This window comes from Cajanus cajan, chromosome 7, assembly GCF_000230855.2.
Source record: "Cajanus cajan strain Asha chromosome 7, NIPB_CcT2T_4, whole genome shotgun sequence".
Taxonomy (NCBI): Eukaryota; Viridiplantae; Streptophyta; class Magnoliopsida; order Fabales; family Fabaceae; genus Cajanus; species Cajanus cajan.
Window position 1 is genome coordinate 44,815,098 of NC_138523.1, and position 22,568 is coordinate 44,837,665.

General features: G+C 31.7%; 1 protein-coding gene across 2 annotated transcripts; it reads right to left on the minus strand.

Moving 5' to 3' along the window:
- Positions 1 to 270: 270 nt before the first annotated feature.
- EMB2458 (FtsH extracellular protease family) lies at positions 271 to 17,101 on the minus strand. Of its 2 annotated transcripts, XM_020367685.3 has the most exons (19): positions 16,057 to 17,099; positions 15,019 to 15,490; positions 12,774 to 12,974; positions 12,387 to 12,680; positions 12,007 to 12,294; positions 9,271 to 9,360; positions 9,048 to 9,179; positions 7,482 to 7,655; positions 6,566 to 6,687; positions 6,273 to 6,474; positions 5,018 to 5,146; positions 4,403 to 4,585; positions 4,135 to 4,254; positions 3,753 to 3,938; positions 3,553 to 3,627; positions 2,212 to 2,271; positions 2,034 to 2,141; positions 1,176 to 1,256; positions 271 to 703 (listed from the first exon to the last, which is right to left on the minus strand). In XM_020367685.3, exons 1-19 carry the CDS (start codon positions 16,911 to 16,913, stop codon positions 641 to 643), a joined length of 3,837 nt encoding a protein of 1,278 aa, XP_020223274.1. In that variant the 5' UTR covers positions 16,914 to 17,099; the 3' UTR covers positions 271 to 640. The 2 variants fall into 2 exon arrangements, with proteins under 2 accessions (XP_020223274.1, XP_020223283.1); XM_020367694.3 differs by lacking the exons at positions 271 to 703; positions 1,176 to 1,256; positions 2,034 to 2,141; ... (2 more) ...; positions 3,753 to 3,938; positions 4,135 to 4,254 and having other exon boundaries at positions 4,438 to 4,577; positions 16,057 to 17,101.
- Between the last annotated feature and the right edge of the window lie 5,467 nt (positions 17,102 to 22,568).

Sequence of the window (22,568 nt, forward strand, 5' to 3'; positions counted from 1 at the left end):
CTCATCGTTTCTCAACTCAAACTAGTTCCTTCTAGCTATGCCTTCGTTTTAACTAGTTCAACTGCCGCACAGTAAATTAAGCCAGAAAGTTTTTTGGTGCCTCCCGTGTCAATAACGCAGCATGACAAGAAAACAATTCCATAACTAAAATTAAACTGTAGTCATTTTGGAAATGTAAAATTTTTCTAAACTAAAAAGATGAAAAAATACCTATCTTTGTTTTTTTTTTCTTTCCAAGATTGAAGATATTACGAGTTAAACCAAGCAATATGGAAGAAAATGCAATCACAACCATTACATACTGTTCTGCTGATATGTTCATGTCTTCAAAGTACTAAAGAAATGTTAATCAAGCAGAAGTGTATAGGATAAAAAGTCCAATAACATTAATAAACAATTCTCTTTACAATGCTAAGGAAAAAAATTTGGGATCTGGCTGACATCAAGAACCGAAGGCCGAGAAGGAAAACTGGTATCTCTTCTCATCCCAACAAACATGATATTTGTGTATGTTGTATCGGAAGCTATGCACATTTGTCCAAGTACAAATGAACAGTTTTCCCTCGAAAAAAAATGATGATAATAAAAAGAACAGGAGTCTCACCTCAAACTGTCCCATACCCAATACTGTCCCATTAATCTAGGAAGCTAGTAGAGCATTTCCTGATGAATTTCCTCTTTCAAGGAAGCTGATAGATGTTGGCTGGAAAACATTGATGGAAACACAAATGAGATAGGTCCATAGCTAGATTTATGGAGCAATTGGGATATTGACTAAATTATATACGTAATACCACCCATTACAAATAATATTACATGTTACATACAAAAATTAAAATATCATTGTACATATGGATGTCAGTTTGCAAACTCAGACTGACATGCAATTCAATCCATAATAACACTGAACACATCCGAAGAACAACCCACAGGCAAAAGCCAACTACTATACTACCAATAAAACCAAAACCTGGAAAATTAGTATCAGCTCCCTTTCATGTAAAGTGACAAGGTAAAGCAGGAAAAAGATTATACACTCCGGTAAGATTGCCAGAAGAATTGAAAGATCCAGGGTATTCAGAATAAAATTTTCAAAAATTGAATTTCAAGATTTTTTTCATTCTCTATAAAAATAAATCTTTTTCAACTCATATTTAGAGATAATAATCATATACCTCACTAGCTTGAACTTCACCAAGAGAAAATGGCTCTTTCTCCTTGATTACACCATTATCTTTAGTAATTCTTTCTAAATCCTGCTAGATGGGTGATTAACCATGTTATAAACAATCGAGAAATAACTTTCATCATGCCCAACATGAAACAACAAATTGCAAAATGAAAAAGTGTGGGGAAACAGTAGGGCCCATATATCCCAAATTAGACAAACACCAAATGAGCTCATTGCACTGGCACATCAAATATAATAATGGAATTTTGATGTGATACATTACTGCTACTTTTAGTATTTCAAGCACAAGAACATAATAGATAGATACTACATGAATTTTATGATCGAGAGATGCAGTGAAGTTTAGATAATAACCCTACAAATGGAACTGACTGAGTTCATTGAACAAATATTTTAGTATCGTGTTTAGTTAGTTAAAAATATTTGGTTAATACTCCAACCAAATATAAAAAACTTGATTTAGCAAAAAAATAATATCAGAGTTAAAAGGTACCTACCATTCATATTTTGCAGACCACGATAATAGACTTAAAAGGGGGGATAAGAGATTGCAAAAACCATGTAAGATCAAGAGATTACACTTTAAGATGGGTAATTTTTCCTAAATTCATAAAACTAGACCTTCATAGAGGTCAGAATGAATCACAAATTGTGGTAAATAATTCAGCCGCTGAATTTTATTTATTTGGAATGACATACCAAATTTACAACAAAAAATGGGCACCTTCAACAGAATTTGAAAAATACACTCGTGCTCTTTTAGATATTAAAAGACTTACTTAGTATGACATGCAAGTGAACAAAATACTAAATACAGCATTTCAACACTAACAATCATTACCTTTCCAGTCAAAATTTCAAACTCAAGTAACTCCTCCACGATCTTTTCTAGTACGAGGCGATTTTTCTGCAGCATTTCTCTTGCTTTGAGATATGCCAAATCGAACATCTATATTACGAAAGATTATATTAGATGTTTTTTTATACAAGAAGTTAAACTTCTACAAACATGTGGCTACCTTTTCAACTTTAGCTGCCATCACATATTCATGGTCATCCCCCATGCTTAACGCAGTAACCTATTTCAGCAAAAACATAAGAAAAGGTCTACAATATAATAATATTAAAAAACAAAAACTAATAAACATTTTTCCTTTGTTATGCAGTTGCTTCATAAGTCTTCCATCTGTTCATTGATCGTAACTCCCTCAAGCAAAAGTTTTGTTTCTCAGATTCAAAATGCAGCACTCTCTACTCATTGTAAAAATTAAGATTAAAGAATCACGACCTCTGCCGGCATTCTAAAAGCTGGACTACGTAGCACTTGCCAAACCAGAAGAGTAAGTGGTTCACACATAAAGGTTATTGCTAGAGACCCTATATCGACAAATGATATAACATAAAAGAGGGGAACCCTCACTCCATGAGCTAGCTTGTTGGGCCAATCAGGTCACTTGTTATCAGGTTACCTACATATGTGTAGTTCTAAAAATTTCATGCTCAATTTCTCAGTGTATGTAGTGTACTGAGATCCCACATTGGCTAGTCATATGGCCAAAATAGTGTGTAAAGTGGGGGATAGCCTTACTCAAAGAGCTAGAATCCCTGGTTGAGTAATGCCCAAATCTGAAGAGATATGTGTTTGAAGGGATCAATTGACACATGAGTAAGGAATGAAACACTTGTACCATTCAATTATGAACAGTTGTACACCCCAAAAGAAAATCAATAAACCTACAAAAAAGTGATTTCATCAATACAGCCATTGCGTTATAAGGGGCTCTCGTGTCCATCTTACACCAAATTATGGAAAATATAAATGACTAAGTATTGTGATTTTTATTTATTTGAAAAGTATACAGCACATTAGTTTTTAGACATCTTATTGGAACATGAAAAAATATTGGATTAATGAGATTTGATGAGCAAGTAATGCATGGCAGTTAAACCAAGGATCCACCAAATTCACATGGACCTTGAAGCATTAATTCAAAAATTATGGACTATATTAGTTTAATTGTGCTTCTATTATGTTCTACATTCCAGATTCCACATCACCAAGCTCTTGTGGGAGATTGTCTATCTACCCTTTTTTTATTTTTCCTCATTTACAAGTTAGAGTGTACTTGCTCAATTAGCGATTCAATAAATTGTTTTCATTAAAAAAATAATACTGTTAATGCCATTTGAAAAAGAAAGAGATTTGTGACCATATTGAATATTATTAACGCCATTTGAGAAAGTAACACATTACCCTACCAAATAATTCAATCTAACCTTTCAATGCCATGCAATCAAGACGAAAAAAAGAAGATTTAATTCAACAATAGTAGTTGAGATGCATGAAAAAATGTCTATACCGCATTACTACGGTAATAAATTGCAGGACTGTCATCAGGTCCCCACCCATACTGAATGACCATTCGAGTAGCTATCTGTTGTAAAGGAAACAATGATCAGAATTTTATACTTTTATTGGTTAATATTACCATTTTCAAATAAATTATAATATGAAAAATAAGCAGATATTTTAGCTGCATTAAGTAAAATATAAACAAACCTCTTGCGCCTGCTGTATCTCAGATGAAGAAAGTAAGTTTTCTTCCCCAAAAGGAAGTAACATTTGGGATGCAACATAAGAACCAAAACAAAACACAAGCTTCTTTTCAAGATACGATCTTGATTCTGAATTCCCATTGATGGAACCTTCATTTCTTGCTTTTGTGATTTTTGTACATCCAATTCCCTGCACAATTGTCAAGAAACTATCATTTTATCAAGTAAATACGAAGAGTCATATTTTTTTGGTAAATAATGTAGATCACATGGCTATACACATTATATTGCATACAGTGACTAAAAAGTTTGATACCTAGAAAGCATTGCTATAATATTTTCAGGTTACATATAGCAGGCTAGGAATGAGTATGAGTATGACTAACCTGCCAGGATAGAGGTTCAAGCCAAAGATTATCAACAACATCAAAATTTGGTAATAAAAGAGCAGTAAGACCACGACCAGCTGCCCAGACAGCATGTGGAAACTTAGTTTCCGTTGTCCACTGAACAACAAAGAAACTTCATTAAGTTAACTTTTTGTTGCAAGTCAATTATTTTTCAAGTTCTAAAATAGAGAAAACTCAAACTGCAACTACATTCAAAAAATGTAAGAAGAAACTGATTTGTTCCATATCGATGATAGTTTCTTACATCAAGTGGAGGGCTCAAAAGCTCTATCCCATTGCTTATTTGGCCATATGGTTCCATTAAATCAACAACACTCTGTAGATCTTCCTTTGTCAATGTCAGTCCAAGATGATTCACCAACGCTTTGCTTAACTTTTTGAAAATTTTGGTCTCCCGCAGCCATGGGGGAATTGTAGAACTGAAAGTCTAAGCAAAAATAATAAATATATTTCATTTCATACAGGAAAAATTATATGAATACACATACACACACAAAATATGGCTGTAAAAAGAAACTGATCTATAGTGGTCTAAACTCTAAAGATATAAAAAAGTGGAAAGAACATATATGCATTAATGTTTTCAATTTGCTTATTCATTATAGTTCTTGATAAAAATAAAATAAATGAAAATTTGCAACAATAAAAACAAAAAAACAGTAAGTGCCAGATGAAGCATATTATTCATTACATTATTCGTATGAATAAACAAACTTGAGAATCATTTTCTCTTAACTGGAGAAGGAAATTCAGGAGAATTACCTTGTTGTACCCCAAATTGATGGGCCCAACAAAGAAAGTTAACCTTTTACTATTTGAGTTGTTGTGAAAATAAAGTACCACAATAGTAAATTCTTACCGCAAAGAAACCACAGTAGCCCATTAATTCATCTGTGTCAAGAACTTTACTCTGGAAGGCACTTCCTTCCAAAGCCACTGGAACAATTTTTAATTCAATAGGTCGTAAAAGAGCCGTTTTCACAGCAACCTGAAAATGAAAAGGTTTTTTGAGTCCAAAGGATGGAAAACAAATATTAGTTATAACCAAAATCCTTATCACCCTAATAAACTAGATATAAGTTATGAACCCAGTGAAGTTCTTCAGTTTCATCACTCTTGGTATCCTCCATTCTCATTGTGATTGCCATTTGTTTCCAATTATTTAGTTGCATTTATAGGCTCAAGTAAAGTATTATTCAATAAGGTATCCCCAAATTCCCACCTACCTGCCTTTTACTTGATTTAACAGTAATGCTAGTCCTCTACTTTTTTTGTTCTTTCACTCACTTAATGTCTATATCATGATAGAACAATTTCAGTAGGGCAAGAGCTCATTTTATTGATAAAAGAAAACAGAAATTTAAGCTAGATGTAAATAACCTAAGAAAATTGGATCTTATGATGTGTGTTTATGCAAGTCTTTAAGTTTCTAGCTCAATGTCTTGATATCATCGTAATAACTTTCTTGACAAAACATACATAGAATTCAAAAAAAAAAAAGCCTCTAGGGTCAAATCTTTTGTTTGGACATTGTTATTTTCTGGGATTAATACAAATGACAGTTGCTGCAGATTCACAGGTCTCACACACACCAGCCCAAAATCTACTATGCATATTTCTAGTTCAGAAACAGCAGACTACTTATTTTTACAATGTAAGGCCGCTACTTTCTTATTGAAATCTATTGGGTTTCTGGGTAGACACTGGGGTCCGGTTGTGTCCATCTACTTTGGAACAATGTTTTTGGTAAGAACAATAAAGATAAAATCTTTTGGTAGTGTAAAATTTATGTGATTCTTTGGTGTATTTAGTTGGAGCAAGATGCTCACACCTTGAACAGTGTCCCTGTTCCCTTACACTTGTTAGTTGTTACAGCATAGGATTTTAGTTATTACTTTTTTCCTTTTGTGCTCTACTCACGGTTGTTTCAGTAGAATCACCATTTCATATACTGAGTAGCCTTGCTGCATTGAACATGTTTCTTGTTATTTGTTGTAACTTGCTTTCCTCTCTTGTAGGATATCTTATTATCTTATCATCCCCCTAGTCTAACTTCAATGTTTTCTGGGAAGAAAAAAAAAAATTCTATTTAAGAAAGAGAATGTAGGACAAACCTTTTTCCAGTCAACATAATCAATAAGCTGATCATCCATGGTTTCCTTTGCTGCCAAATACAATATTTTTTCTCTCTCTACTTGTGTTGGTCTTTGAAGATGAAATATTCTATCCATGCGACCTGGCCTCTGCAATGCTTCATCAATTTGCTTGAGATTTCTTGTAGTAGCCATCAAAACAACCCCATCTTGTTTCTCAAATCTGCATAGTATCACAACCAGTTGTCAGCTATTACTTACATATGAGCATATCTTCATTCTCAGACAGACAATAAGTAAGAACTACAGATTACCCATCAAGTTCCACAAGCAGTTGATTGATGAAAGTTTCATGATCTTGATTTTTGGTATGAATAAATGTACCACGTACACCAGCAAACAGGTCAAAATCCTCCACAAATATTATCACTGGAGCCTACAAAAAGCAACAAACAAATCAAGAAAAGATGGACAAATAATCTAGGAATTAAAAGATCAACAAACTCATTCAACCAGACAACTACACTGCATACATAAATAGAAACCAAGTTAAAACAGAACAACAGGACATCAAAGGGAGAGAACTGGTTCACTATCCAAATGATTTGACCATAGGTTCAACCAGAAAAATAAAAGGAACAGATGAGAAGTAGTAAAACATTATCATACAGTTGTGAAATAGATAAATGCATTTAACAATATTAATTATTTTAACGTGTAAATTCATCTTTTGAAAATAAAAATACACATGATTTGAGAACAAATTAAAAAAAATATGAATATTTTATTATAATTTCCAGTTCAACCAGACTTTCATCAGGTTTTGACTCAATCTCAGTTTTGGGAGGTAACCAAACCAGAAATGGGGCAGTTGATGATTGATTGGACAGTTGATGATTGGACCAGCCATTCAGGTCTAGTCTAGTTCCAAGAGTGCTGATGTGAACATACATAGAAACATAATTTGACTTATACATGACTCTGAATAAATATGTAACATCACAAAATTGACTGAATTTGTTGTATCAATGCACAGTAACAACAAAGGTCAAATGAAACTTAACAATATGAAGTTCATATAAATAGATAAATACACTATTTTTTAATCTTGTGAACTATACATTTTTGCTTATAACCAATGACTTACTGGTTTCAAATGATTATAGAGCTATAAACAATGAGAGATAAGAAAATAGAAAATTAATATTAAGGTGGTTTAAAGAGGATAACCAGATCTCTTGCTGTCTGAAACAATTCACGAACATTGGAGGCACTTTGCCCAACCCACAGCCCAGCCTCCAATTGTTGGGCCTTAATTTCAACAACAGGCACCTTAGCCTCGGCAGCTATAGCCAATGCTAGAGATGTCTTGCCCGTACCCCTCTCGCCTACAATAAGAACACCCTGCAATATAGAAAAGAGTTCACAGTTGTTGATAATAGGAATTTCCAAACCAAAGTGCATGAGAAAGTAATTACATAATGAATGGGTCAGCAAAATGTTGGAAAGATATTCAACTAAAAGTTTACATTGTTAGGAGATTATCAGAATTGAGAACAAATTAAGCCTAAATTCCTAATTCAACCCTAAAGCTAGCCCAAAAGAGGAGAATTGTCAGAGACTGGATGACATAAAGAGTGAGGTTTGAAAGAATGGACATTTGTATAAGGTTCAACATCAAAACCGGAGGGTAAGCTATGAAAGCATGTCAAAGTATAATTGAGAACAAAATGGATCTAATTAAACACCAAAAGCTAGGAGGGCGGGTAAATACTAAAGCACTCGTGGTATCATTATGTCTATCTTCCTATACATAACCAATGAGGGGGAAAGATTCTTCAATAGTCTCAAGTCCTAGAAGTGTATGATAAATACCCCAAAAAAAGTATTAGCTATATACTAGGCCAAAGCAGGATCTTAACAGAGATGAATGAGCCAGCAGAACTAGGGAAAGCCATTTAACTCCAATTCAATTTCAGACCGTATCTTACTGTCATACGTGTTTTGTTACCACCAGGAAAAGTAGAGAATATATGACAAGTTTCTAGCACAAAGCAAACTATACGCGAATATCATGTGCATCTACGTGAGCCCAAAAAGTATGGATAAATCTATTTTTCTATTGATTGGTCAACCAAATATTTCACTCCACACCAATCAAAGATTAATGAAAGGGAATGAATAATGAACTAACGGTGCATTTTATTGGAGGAGAATGGAAGGGAGGGACTTTTTCGATTTTACCTTGTTTGGTTCAGAAATTTGGCTGGAAAGGGAAAATAAGGCAGCCAAAATCTCTCCCCTACTGTATTAAAGGAAAGCAGGGAACTTCTAATTTCTAAATGAATGGTATACCGATGTCTTGGTTTTATCTTTCAGTTGACCCATTGAGAATAATAAATTATTAACTCATGAAATTCATTGGAAACAAACAGAAAAGGATGGAAGGTGACTTAATTTTTTTGTCCATTTTTATGATCAGAAGAAAGGGGAGTTTTAGCCTCGCTGGTGAAAGAAAATTAATAAGAATTATTGACTTAAAATCCCATAGTTTTCTCACTATTAAATGAACCAAATACTGAAATACATAGGGTTCACTTAAGCATGTTTCAGTAATTTCAAGGTTTCTTTTATTGAAAACAAAAAATTCGTTGTGCATCAATTTACAAAGGAGCAGGAAGAACCTAATAATTGACAGAAAATGAATACATCACGATTTTGCAAGAATATATTAGAATAAAAATAAAATAAACAATGCCTCGTCAAGTTGAAAAATCTTCATGCAATATCTCATACCCGAGGTGCTCGTGCACCCATTTCTTGAAATGCCCTTGGATTTTGCAAAAATGCCACAACTTCATTGATTTCCTCTTTCATAGACTCAATGCTAGCAAAGTTCTTCAATGGTATTGGCGGTTTCTTCACCCTCTGCAGAACAGCTATAAGTCTTACAGTTTTTTCCTATATGAGAGTATTATCCGGCAATAAAACAGAAAATAAATAATTCTCAAGTTTTAACCTTCATCTGTTCAAAAGCGGTCTTTATGGGATCAACACCGTCCTTTCTCCTCTGCCTGATTTTTTTCAATTTTTGAGTAATGTAATACTTCTGCAAAATAGCCAAAAAAAAAGAGTAATAATACTTGATTAAAAGTTGCACCATACCATGGTAACATAAGATCTGTATACAGGTCATCATTCCATCTAACAGAAATAGATTAATAAAAGCAACAACTACAAACTATACTGGCCTAGCCCCACCCCCATTTTTTAATTTTTTCATGTGGAAATATAAGATAATAATTCTGCAACAAGAAAAATTATAATTACCATATTTGATGATAAAATGACAATGTGGTTTTTCAGATTAAAGAAACTCTCTAGAAATGAAATTGTCAAGAACCGGCTCTTCTAAAGCTTAAGCTATTAGTTGGAGGCTCAAGAATGATATTATATCTCTAACAAAATAAAATACAAAAGAGGACCAGGCATCCTCCAACAGCATGCCGAAGAACAAAGACAACAAATAAGGGGAAAAAGAAAACATAAAATATCAGTTTATAAGAGCTTTACAAAATTATAGTAAATGGCCATTTTGGTTCCTAAATTTGAAAGGCATTATTATATTAGTCTCTGAAACTAAAAAAAATGTTAAATAAGTCCCTAAAAGTACAAATTGACAATCAATAGTCCAAAATTTAAAAAAAAAAATGAGACAAAATGATAGTATATATATATATATATATATATATATATATATATATATATATATATATATATTCTATTGGGAAAAACCCAAGTCCCACATCGACTAGAGATTAGGCAATTGAATAGTATATAAGTGGAAAGCAACCCTCACCTTACAAGCCGGTTTTGTAGGGTTGAGTTAGGCTTAATCCACTATTCTAACATGGTATCAGAGCCATTTAGATCCACTTTAAAAATGGGCCACCCACCATTGATGCATGTCTCATAGGCATGAGGGGGTGTATTGGGAAAAACCCAAGTCCCGCCAATCCTAGATCATTAAAAAGGGTCACCCACCATTTATCCACATACCAAGCCCAATAGTGTTGGACGTGAGGGGGTGTATTGGGAAAAACCCAAGTCCCACATCGACTAGAGATTAGGCAATTGAATAGTATATAAGTGGAAAGCAACCCTCACCTTACAAGCCGGTTTTGTAGGGTTGAGTTAGGCTTAATCCACTATTCTAACATATTCAGAGACCAAAATGAAATAAGTAGTTAGTTTATAGACTTATTTGACAATTTACGGACTTACTTAACATTTTCTTGATTTAGAGACTAATGTGACAGAGTTCACCACTTTTAGGGACTAAAATGATTATTTATCAAATTATAATTTATTTGCTTAAAGTTGTGACCCCCTAAAAAATGGGTAGAAAATGAATTTGTCCCAAATGATTTTAATTTTAGTTATTGAAGCAGAAAACTTTATTATGACCAATAGAATATTTGGGATTATCTAAAGTGATAAAACTGTAGCTAGATATCTGGCATTAGCCAATCAACAGAATGAATGAAAATAGGAGAACTGATAAGTGACTAGTTTGAAACACAGTGGTCGTGGTGGTCATTGGTGGATCTAGGACAGAAGTTGAGGAGTAGGACATGAAGGAGACTTAAAAAAATATAACACAATATAATATCACAAATCATCAGAAAATTAGGCAAAAATTAAAAGGACAAAAAATAATAATAATAATAACAGATACCAGGAATTTTAAGTAAAAGAGGAAATATTATTGAAGAGAATAAATGGGAAGCAGATGCTGCTCTAGTTGATATGAAATCAAGATGGTTGAAGGGAAGTAAGTCAAGGAGGCTGAAGCAGTGGCAATAGTGATTGTGAAGTATGTTTAGGGTGCCATGATGATGTGATTGTGAGTGTAATCAAGCTACCCCAAACAGTAGTGAACTAGTATTATCAATAAGACAAGACTTATTGAACATTTACAGAATTGAAATAATTCAATAATCCTATGATGTATCACCACCAAAAGTAAAACCCACGTTCTTATCAACATAAGTCAGTAGACTTTTATTGAAAATTAGAAGGCTTTGTTTAAAACCTGAAGCCAATTAAATTCAAATAAACACAATTTTTTTATCAGTGCAGTGAGATAAATTGAAATAGCCTCCAAAAAGATGGTGGCTTCTGCAGTACTTTTTAATATTTACATTTTCAACAGCAAGCAATCAGTTTAAATAGAGTATAATACTAGTGTAACATAATATATTACCACTGAGGAAAAGTGAATGTTCTTCACTGATTTGAAACTGATTCAATGAGGATGTAAAATAGGAATAGGAGATTAATTTTGTGCACTAATCTAGGCCTGAAAATCAGGGGAATTTTCCCTATAAATTCTATATCTAAGAAGGAAAGAAAGAAATAAAACAGATTCTAAACAAATCCTAATGTTAGCTGTACAAATCAAATCCTGTGATGCGGATTGTTTTCCTTAATTATCAACAACCACAATACAACATAACTTGAAGAACCTAAGGTCAGCCTACTAGTAGAGTTGGGATACATGTATGAGGACTTGAATTAAATTCTCATTGCCGCCATTTTACACACAAAAAATAAAAAATAAAAAACTTTAAATAAGTTGTAGATGCATAAACTAAGGGTAGGATTTTTGAAATTGTCCAAACAATGATAACCATCAGAAAGTTAAGCAGAAATATAAAAATAACAGACACCAGATGCAAGAACAAACTTATACCACTCGTCGCAACTTCTGCATATTTGGATCTTTTCGCAAAGGCCCAAAACCAAGAAGCCTAGGAACTCTTCTCCTCATAAATTTGAGCACATGAAACAAAACAAACCCATATATAGCAGCTCGGACCAAAAACCAAGGTAACCATGGGGATTCTTCTTCTTCTTCTTCATCTGTTGGTTGTCTGGATTTAAAATTCAATTCTGCCTCTGATTGCCATTTCAAGTACCATGTGGAGTCAACTGTCTGATATATTTCCTCTGGCCAAGCCATTCCCAGTTGTATCCTCACCTGTATCATAAATAACAACAAAGGTTCAACAAAATTATTATTTAAAACCAATCACTGAGTTAGTAAGTGACAAGTTCTGAGTTCAGCAATACCGGGTAAGGGACTAAAAATTCCACAATAGGAAACACTATCACCACCATTATGTCATCAGTTGTATCCTTAATATTCTTAAATATCCAATTTCTTGCATACATGACAACTCCAGAATTCCACAAACCACTCAAAATCCCATGAAACACTCTTAGTGTCAAGAGAAACTGTTGGCGGATACTCAATTCTGAGAAAGGAATCCACATTAGATGAACCGTTGTTGGAATATCACAGGCAAGCATTTTCATATACAGCCCATCAAATCCCCCCAAATCTTCAAAAAGTATTTCAAATTCCTGAAAAAAGAAAGCATATTTAATAATCACCATACAAGAAATAAAGCCAAAAAAAGATTTCTCAATAAGAAATAGAATATATACAGCTACAACCTTTATGTCAACATAAAATTCTTCGTCCTCCCCCTTTAATGTGATATACATGGCACCCCAATCATGCCTAATGCGGACATGCTCTACTAGCTTTTTCGAGACAGCATAAGGAACAGCCACTGGATCAATCTCCCATCTATTCTTCTCTTCATTGTACCAAGTCCTTGACACTACTCTGTCACGGTCCAAAAGAATTCTTTCCTGCAATGGACAAGCAGTAAGCAGCAAAAGGAACACAATAATGCCTGATGACAGGCAACAACAATCAAGCCATTTCCCACTTTAATGGAAAAATCCACCTTAGCTGGATTCGAGATTTCTCCAACTTGGAGAATCAGTTTCAGGTTCAGGAATATAACTCCCATCCCCAACCCCACCACACTGCAGTTTTTCTTTAATGTTCAGATTTTATTTTTATACATTCATTTTTTATGATTATTAAAAAGATAAATTATGTTAATAGTTAAGTAATTTAAATTATAAAAATAATTAAATAACAAACTTAAAATTATATAGTGAACAAAAATATAATTTAATTCTTAAATTTCTTATTTTTAAGTTCTATCTTATTTATTAATTTTTATATATTGTGAATTAAAATGTAATAACTTAATATATAATTTATTTAAAAACATGAGAAAATTAAAATTGTGAGGAAAAAAATGTGTTTTTCCTCACAGATTTACTTGAACCCGATAAAATCCAACAAAGAAGAGGATAGGTTTTAAAAATATAAACCCGCATTTTTTAAACTTGAACCCAAACTCATCCCACTTTTTGTGGGGACAAGGACAGAAAGAGCAAATAAACTTATCCCTAACCCGCTCTGTTGTCATGCCTATGCTTAATGCCCAACAACAAAACATTTAAATCCAACTTCATGCACAAAAATATATGTGAACAATATAATATCCATCATCAATACCTCACACACAAACACATAAACTTCTGATTTTAGACTCCCTTGATGTATAGAGAAAAACATAGTGAGATCCAATGCAAAACACAAGATATTTAACACGATAAAGATTACTAATAATTGACAAACAAGGGAATGAATTGCATCTCAATTGACCTGTTCAATACCATTCTAGTGAGTTAGCAATATTTATGATACATTTATGTTTCTCAATTCCAAAGAATAGTTCAAAGAAGATACAAAAAAAAAATTGATAGACCATTCATCACCTCTTTCTTTGATGAGTAAATAATACTAAATTATTTAGTGCATGTGAAAGTTCCCTCAATATTTGCATCCATAATCACTTGTACAATACTTGGTTATGCCCACTTAGTCATAATCTAATGTCAATATTACTAAAAATGTCCTTGAAAAAACCAAATGTTAAAATACCTAATTATTGGGAAAAACCCAAGTTCTACATCAACTAGAGATAAGACTAAAATAAAATTATAACTGGAGAGCAATCCTCACCTTATATAGAATCGTTATTGGACCACCCGCTTTTGAGCCTCAGGATTGGACATCTCAAGCATGAAGTTTGCAGGAGTGGATATTTGCGGGTGGTCCAATAGCAGGTGATGTGATAGGCTTAACAATACTCACTAAGATAGGCTCTGATATCATATTAAGATAGTGGATTTGAGCTTAACTATATAAAATCGGCTTATAAGATGATGATTGTTTCCCACTTATATACTATATTTTGGCCATATTGCTGGTCATCGTGATATCTCCAACACCAATTCAATGATTGAAAGTTTGAAGCCTGAACTTATGATAAGGACCCATTACTATCTAAATTATCAAAACAAAATAAAAATTGAAGTTTGCAAACATGTGTAATAACATATTGATGGACTAGACAGTCAAATAATCCATCTATTTGGAAGGTATACTCTAGGAGGGGACATAGGATGTAAAAATCTGATCAGGTGGCAGTTATGTAGGATAGTTATGCATTTAATTATGCAGGATGCTTGTGTAATAATTATGTATATAATTAAGCAGGACACTTATTTAGTAGTTATGTGTCTAACTAAGCAGGATAGTTATGCATACTACTAGTATACGATGTAAGTAGGGTTAGGAGGCAGTTTGGGTAGTGTTCATTTTTGGGTAGTGTTCATTCAACCCTGGAACAGCATTCTTGCTTTAGTTTCTGTAAAAATATGTGTTTAATCATAATAAACATCAATTTTAATTGGTATTCTATCACATATATAATAATATATAAGGCAGTTTATGCATCACTAAAGATACAATGAAAAAGTGAAGTGGAACCTGTCTTTCAGCCACATATTGTCTGCCAAACTCAGCATCTTTTATTAAATTCTGCTTTAAATTTGCCTTAGCTTCTTCACGCCATTTCTTCCAACCATGGTACAAATGGAGACCAACAGCTTTAGGAAGCACAACCTCCTTATTTCCAAACATCCACTTTAACTCAACTTCAGGAAAACCCTTAAGCACCTCTTCTTCTGGTGAGTAAACAATACAGCGCTTTTCCTTGCCAAACTTCTTCATTCTTTTTCTTATCTGTGCCTCTAAATTCCTTTGCTTCTCCCTGGAGTCTTTAAGACTTGTTTTTAAACGTTGAGCAAAATTAGTAGAGTCTTGATGAAAGAATGACCCTAGATCTTCAACATCCAAAATGCTAGGAAGAATTATTTGTTCTGCATATTTCCTATGCACAGTTTCCAAATCTTTCTGAATGGCAACTTTTGAGAGCCTGGTAACTGAGCCAGTAGGCAAACTGCAACCACATGACAAGATGTTTGCATAATGACATACGATTTCAAAGGTATCATACCAAAACTAACTCGCATGACAGAACAATATGCAACTGTTGTTGCATCCAAAATTGACAAAAAGTTCCAGCACAGCCAAATAGATTACATTGACAACAGTGTTATATGGCTTTATTAGCAAGATTTGCCAATTCGAACATAATTTCAAGAAATAAAACCCCATCCCTGTCAAAATTTAAAGCCAACTTCCCTTTTCTATTAAGTCCCTCGACCAGGTAAAATCAACGAGCAGAGAGCAATAATAATAGTACGAAGAGACAGCAAAAACCCAAAATGTCCACATGGTAGAGAACTTGCACCCTATAAATTCTAATACCCGTCCTTAACTTTTGCACTTGACTCAAGTGACACAAACCTCACCGCATGCTATCCTACCCTGATGTCCTCATTCATCTTACTATGCAGACAAAATCACAAGATAAAATTGCACTCCGAAACCGAATTAAGGAATACACAAACAAACACATCACAACACAAAAACGCAATAATTCAAGTTGTCAAGGCATGTGACCTTTTGAAGTCCTTTTGTCTAATCTCTTGTTTAAACCTCTCCACCAGCTGCTCACACTCCCTCTCTATGAAATTGATTTCCCTCACTCCATAACTCAATGCCACCGTCTCCTCCCTCGAAATGAGGTCCTCAATCTCCCCAATTCTCTCCCATAACCCATTGTACTCATTCTCCATCCCCTCCACACTCTCCTCCAACTCCTTCATCCTCGCCTTCTCCTTTTCACTCACCACCTTCGCCTTCAACTTATCATACTCCGCCATCGCCTTCAGTATCTCGCCGACAACATCCCCAGACCGTTTCCACAAGGCCTTCCTTTCACTCCTCAGCTTCTTCAGCAGCGGGTAGAGCCTCCCGTTAATCTCTTTCCGCAACTCCTCCTTCTTCGATTTCACGGCATTCAACGCCGCCTCCACCTTGTTCGCGTCCACATTTGCTTTCCGAGCCTCGTCTACGGTGTTCAACAGAAACGACACCGTTTCCAGCAACCTATCGGTGCAGTCCGAGTACTCGTGACTCTTGGCTCTCTCTTCCTCGGTGCTTTTCTTCCCCGTGAAACTCCACGGGACTGCGATTGCGAGTGCGGGAGGAGGAGCGCGGAATGTGGCGAGGCCAACGGCGAAACAGAACAGCGCGCGGACGAGGTGCTTGGACAAAACGTCGTCGTTGGGGGAGGGTGTGGACTTGGAGGCGAAGGTGATTGGGGGAGTGATGGTGATGCAAGCGAGTGAGAGTGGGGCTCGTGGTGTTCGGTGGGAGTTATAGGTGAATGTTCGATTTGGAATGGGGCGAATGGAAGTGAATGGTGGACGGTGGGGAAATTGAAGTGGAGAATAAGAAGCGAAAATGGAGTCCATGGATATGGTTGAGTTTAGAGAAGAGGAACGATGGAGGAAGAGATAGACATTGAATTGGGTGAAGTAAGAAATTGTCTATCCCACTACCACTACCAGAACAGCAACAATGGGGTGGATAGACGGATTCGTGACTTCGTGGGTTTTAGCCAAGACTGGGTAGAGTATGAGAAATTATTAGATACTCCACACCCAACACTCAACCAATTACTATATTATATTATATGTATTTAACTTTTTTAATTTAAGAGAATAAATTAATAACACCGACTATTTAATAATTTTATTTATTTATTTTAAAAAACAGACTTAATATAAAAAAGTTTAATTCTTTTTTATAAATTCCTGAATTTTACCTTTGTGTTTTCTTTAGAACACGGAGAGGAGTTTAAAATAAATGGAAAGGGGTATATGATAATTTATTTTTAGAAGAAATAGAGGATATTTTGTAATTATTTGTTAAAGTGACAATTTATGAATATAGTGACAATTAGTACATAAACTATGCCAAGTATACTTCGACCAACAATCCATATCAATCAAACTATAGTCATTAATGTTTGGAGAATAAATGGAGTTTTTAATGTGATTAAAATCTCATTTATTTGCTTAGGAAACAAGGTGTCATAAGTCCCCAATTGAAATGCATAGATGTTTAATACTTTATTTAACAAGCTTCATCCGATCCTAAAGTTTCTTCCTCTTAGTCGATAATTGGTTATGATAAAACACTAAAACACAACTAAAAGAGTCACTTATAAAGAACATTCAAAAAAAATAACATATAGCCAATTATCATGAATATTGATAAATAAATAAAAAAATAAATCTTTCATCTTTAACACTTAAACTCCACCAACATGCCTCTTGGTCTTGGCCTCCTTAGATAATTACAACAATATAATTTAATATCTACCAAAAGTGCATCATATTAATGAATATAATTTGTACCAAAGAAAAATAATTTAGGCTTCCATTTTCTAATGCTTGTCACTTTCTTTAAGTCAATTTGATTTATTGTTCCTAGTACTCTTCACATTTTAGACAACTTTTTTCTAAAATAATCATGGTAAAAATGATAAATAAAGAGCACCATAATTATAGATAACATCATTTAATTACATTAAGAATTATGTATTCCTCAACTTCTCATCATTTAATACTTGCACCCTAATAACATCAGGCTCATCCTCCATTATTGTGTTTACCTTTTCCTCAATGATACCATATTTGCATTCACCACCAAAACAAACATTTGATCAAGAGGTTTGTAGAAAAAAATTAAAATTTAATTTTCCGATCAAATATTTTCAATAAGAAAGGGGTAAACAAGTATTTGAGAAGGAATAATCTCTATAACAACTTTTTTCTTAGTGTAATCGATGAATATTCACCTTGATTGTCCCTTGTCATTATTTATTTTTAGTAGGTTGCTTCAAGCTAGCCATGTTTACCACCCCCACAACAATCACACAAGCCTTCCCATTTTGTCTCAAATTCTTTTTTTTTTTGTCTCGCATTTTGTGTTGTTTGTTACTCAAAATATAAAATTGTTTTGGTATATTTATTGTTCTTTTAAACCCTCCATTATGTTTCTTTTTATTTATACATCCGTCAATTACATTATTTCATTTGAATTGTTGTTGATATTTAATGTGGTAGGGTTTGGTTGTGAAGGTTATGTTCAGAAGGATCAGCCTCCACCACTGTAATTATAGGTTGGCCATCTTATTGTTGGGTTTCTAACACAACTTTTTTCTAGACAAACATGGGTTCCATGCCCATATCTTCCACATGATGAACAAAAGAAGTTCATTCCCTCTTATTATAGTTTAAATTAGGGATGGGTATATGAATCAATCTCATTTAAGACTGGTCTGCAAAATTCAAATTTTTAACGGTTGAATAAGTATGATCTATGAAATAAATGATCAAAATTTTCATATCCATAACCAGCTTGATAAGCTCGTGGATAAATGGAGCAGTCATTAAATTTAATGAAAATATGCAAATTAACAAAAACAAATGAATTGAAGGATTTTATTTTCTTTCACTTCTTAAGTTATAAAAATATTGATATGTTAAGATTTTGATCTTTTACTTAAAATGTTTAATTTTATTACATGTGTATATATACTCATATCAATGTTTACACATTCTAACAAAAGTGTTAAAGTTTTAATGTCTTAAAAATTTTAAAATTCAAATACACCATCCAAACATCAAAATCTTAATGTCTTGAAAATTTAAAAGTCTAAATATACCAATAAAATATAAAATTTGTCTTATAAATTAAATAAAACATATTATTGTTACACAGACTAGCTCACGAGCTTCACATATTAAGCTCACAAAATCCACATACTTCATAGGTCGAGCCTATAATTTGATATGGTTGAACAAATTTTTTAAAAAATAAGTATGTATATGCGTGAGTCACAGATTGATTTGCAAACCTTGTCTTATATACTCACCCCTAATTTAAAATAATGATGATTAAACCAAACTTGTCTAACAACTAGTTGATTTAATTAAATCTCAGCGCACACCTTTGTAAATCTTCCACAATAGATATTCAAGGCCATCATATCCACCTTTGTTGACCTTCCCACCGTGGACGTTAATGCCAACAACTCTCTCATCACTATAGTCCATCCCAAGAATAGGGAATCTAATCCAAACCATGGGTAGGGGTGTTCATGGATCGGTTTTTTCAAAAAATCGATCCAAATTGAACCGAACCATTTTATAAAAGTGAATCGTTTTTATTTATTTATTTATAAATATGAATCATTTTTTTTAATTTGATCAGTTTGGTGCGGTGCAGTTACTCACTTTTTACTCATATATGGATCATTTTTTTTTTAAACTAAACCGAACCGAACCGATCCACTTTGTTAAAATGGATCGGATAATTGAACCGGTTTTATAAAGTGGTTCATTTTAGATATTTTTTCAAAATAGATCGGATTTTTTAATACAGATCGGATCAATTATGAATCGGTTCGGATCAATTTGAATTTTTTGCACACCCCTAATCATATACTTGTAATTTTGTACTTCAATTGATAGAAAAATATGAAATTCGTTCCTTCACCACCAAGTAATGTTCAAACATAATCCAATGATGTATAAAAATGACGTTTTCCAATGATATATATATATATATATATATATATATATATATATATATATATATATATATATATATATATATAACATATTCTCCTAGTAGCTTCCAAATTGCTTCAACATTTCCATTGCACGATGTCCAACTGAACACCTTGATAACTTCACAATGATTGCTTTATGCCAAAACGTTTGAAAGACTACACCCCACTTTCTTCAATATAACATTTTGGTTTCAAACTATTTCCATCTTCAAATTTGATTTTGACTAATAAAATCCTTTCTTCCATACCTAGGAATAAGTACTACATTATTTATTAATTTATTTATGATTGACTTATTTTGGACATCTATACCCCCACCACCCAAAGACATAGTTATATCTTATTTATTTTTTATAAATATTATTTTTTCAACTACTTAAATTTATGACTCAATTACTCTTTTGATATAGTATTTTTATATAATTTTTAATTAATTCGATCTAGTATTTTTTAAATATTTTTTAATTAACTCAATTAAGTCATTTTCTTATTAAAATATTTAATTTAGTCTCTTATTTTTTAAAATAATTACAATATTGTCATCCTCGTTCAATAAAGACAAACAACATTAACATGGACACATAATATATAATGATGTGACAAATATGTCATTTCAGACAAATTAATATAGCTATGTATTGTTGATTTACCTATAGACTTTCGTAAATGATGCATGCAACATTCATATTTTTATATTATTTATGTATTCCATGACTAACATATACCAATTATACACTTTTATGAATCAAATTAATGGTTTAACCTATAACAAAAAGATTAATCACAAACAGAATGAAAAATGCAGCTCTATATTATAATTTGTAATTTTTAAACCTTTTGATCATTTTGGACATTAGTGTTAAAATTAAATGACATTACGCAATAAAGAAAGAATTTGTCAGAAAGTTTGGTATTCATTGATAAATCATTTTTATTACCTAAAAAACTTACTTTAAAAAAATAAATTTCAAATACAATGTTGATAATAAATTACAACATTGGTACTTATTAAAATATTTTATAAATTTTAATAACTTAATTGATTGATTAAATCATAATATATGCTGATTATAATTTTTGTATAAATAAAAAATAAAATATTTCAATGATATTTCGGAATAAAAATAATTAATGCGGTATCGCGATGTAATATTTACATATATAGTAAAACCTTATTTTATAATTAACTAGTAGAATTGAGACACTTCGTATCTCTATTAAAAATAAAAATTAAATAATAAAAATATATTAATCTAATTAGTATTATGATTAATTCATTAATTTCAAGTTCTTAAATTTGATTAAAAAATATTTTTTCTAATTTTTAAAATAAAAAGTATAATGATAAAAAAAAGTAGATACTAAAGTGGTTAGTATTCTCTTTATATATTAGTATAAATAACTTAATTATTTGATTACTAATTTTATATTATTTTTTCATTTTCAATTTTAAAACACGCAGTGATGAGATTATCTCGTTTGATTTTTTTTTCTTTTTTTCAATTAAAAATCATATGAATTTTGTAACATAGAAAATCAATTTCAATAAGCCAGTTATAATTGAATATTCTCATTTCTTACAAAAAAAAACAATTACGAATTTATACTAAATAAATATTTTTAATACATAAACCACATTATAATTAAAGTTTACAATAAATAAATACTTTTATCATATAATAAATTGTATTTATATTTTTTGAGAAATAATGTATTTATTATGATATACTATTATTTTTAATTAATATTTTAGTTTGTATAACATACAAACATATTTATTATATATAATTAAAATTTATAATAAATTACATATACAAATACTCCTTATTTATATTTGTTTAAAAATATTTAAGAATTATTAATGTTGAATAAATTAATATTATATTTAATTTTTAAACTTGAAAATTTTAGGTTTAATTTTTGAATTTGTAAGAGTAATTAATTTTTAATATTATTTTTTATTATTTAAAAACTCAAAGATAAAACAGTTCAAAAATCATATATATAAAAATAAAACACTTTTGTACTTTTATATTTATTTAAAAATATTTAAAAATATTTAAAAATTATTAATATTAAATCAATTGGTGTTATATTTAGTTTTTAAACTTGAAGATTCTAGGTTTGACTTTTAGATTTGTTAGAATAATTAATTTTAATGTTATTTTTTAATTTTTAAAAATTTAAAGATAAAACAGTTTAAATATCGTGTACATGAAAATAGAGAATCATTTTTATATATTGATATAGATAAATAAATATAATGTCTATATATACATTATTTAAAATTTTAAAAAATAAATATTTAAATATATAAAATAATTTTAAATTTATGATAAATAATTTATTTAATAACATATTTTAATTGATAATTTATTTAAAATATTAATATTTAATTATAAATAATTTTAATAAATAAAAACAGAATCATATAAAAAAAATTAAAAAATCCTTATAAATTCTTTTATTGAAGAACAATTATTAA

Coding starts and splice junctions, on each gene's coding strand:
- EMB2458 (XM_020367685.3), bottom strand. CDS start 16,913: ATGGACTCCATTTTCGCTTCTTATTCTCCACTTCAATTTCCCCACCGT. Junction 6,475..6,565: donor CTGCTTGTGGAACTTGATGG/GTAATCTGTAGT, acceptor GATACTATGCAG/ATTTGAGAAACAAGATGGGG. Junction 2,272..3,552: donor TTTATTACCGTAGTAATGCG/GTATAGACATTT, acceptor TTGCTGAAATAG/GTTACTGCGTTAAGCATGGG.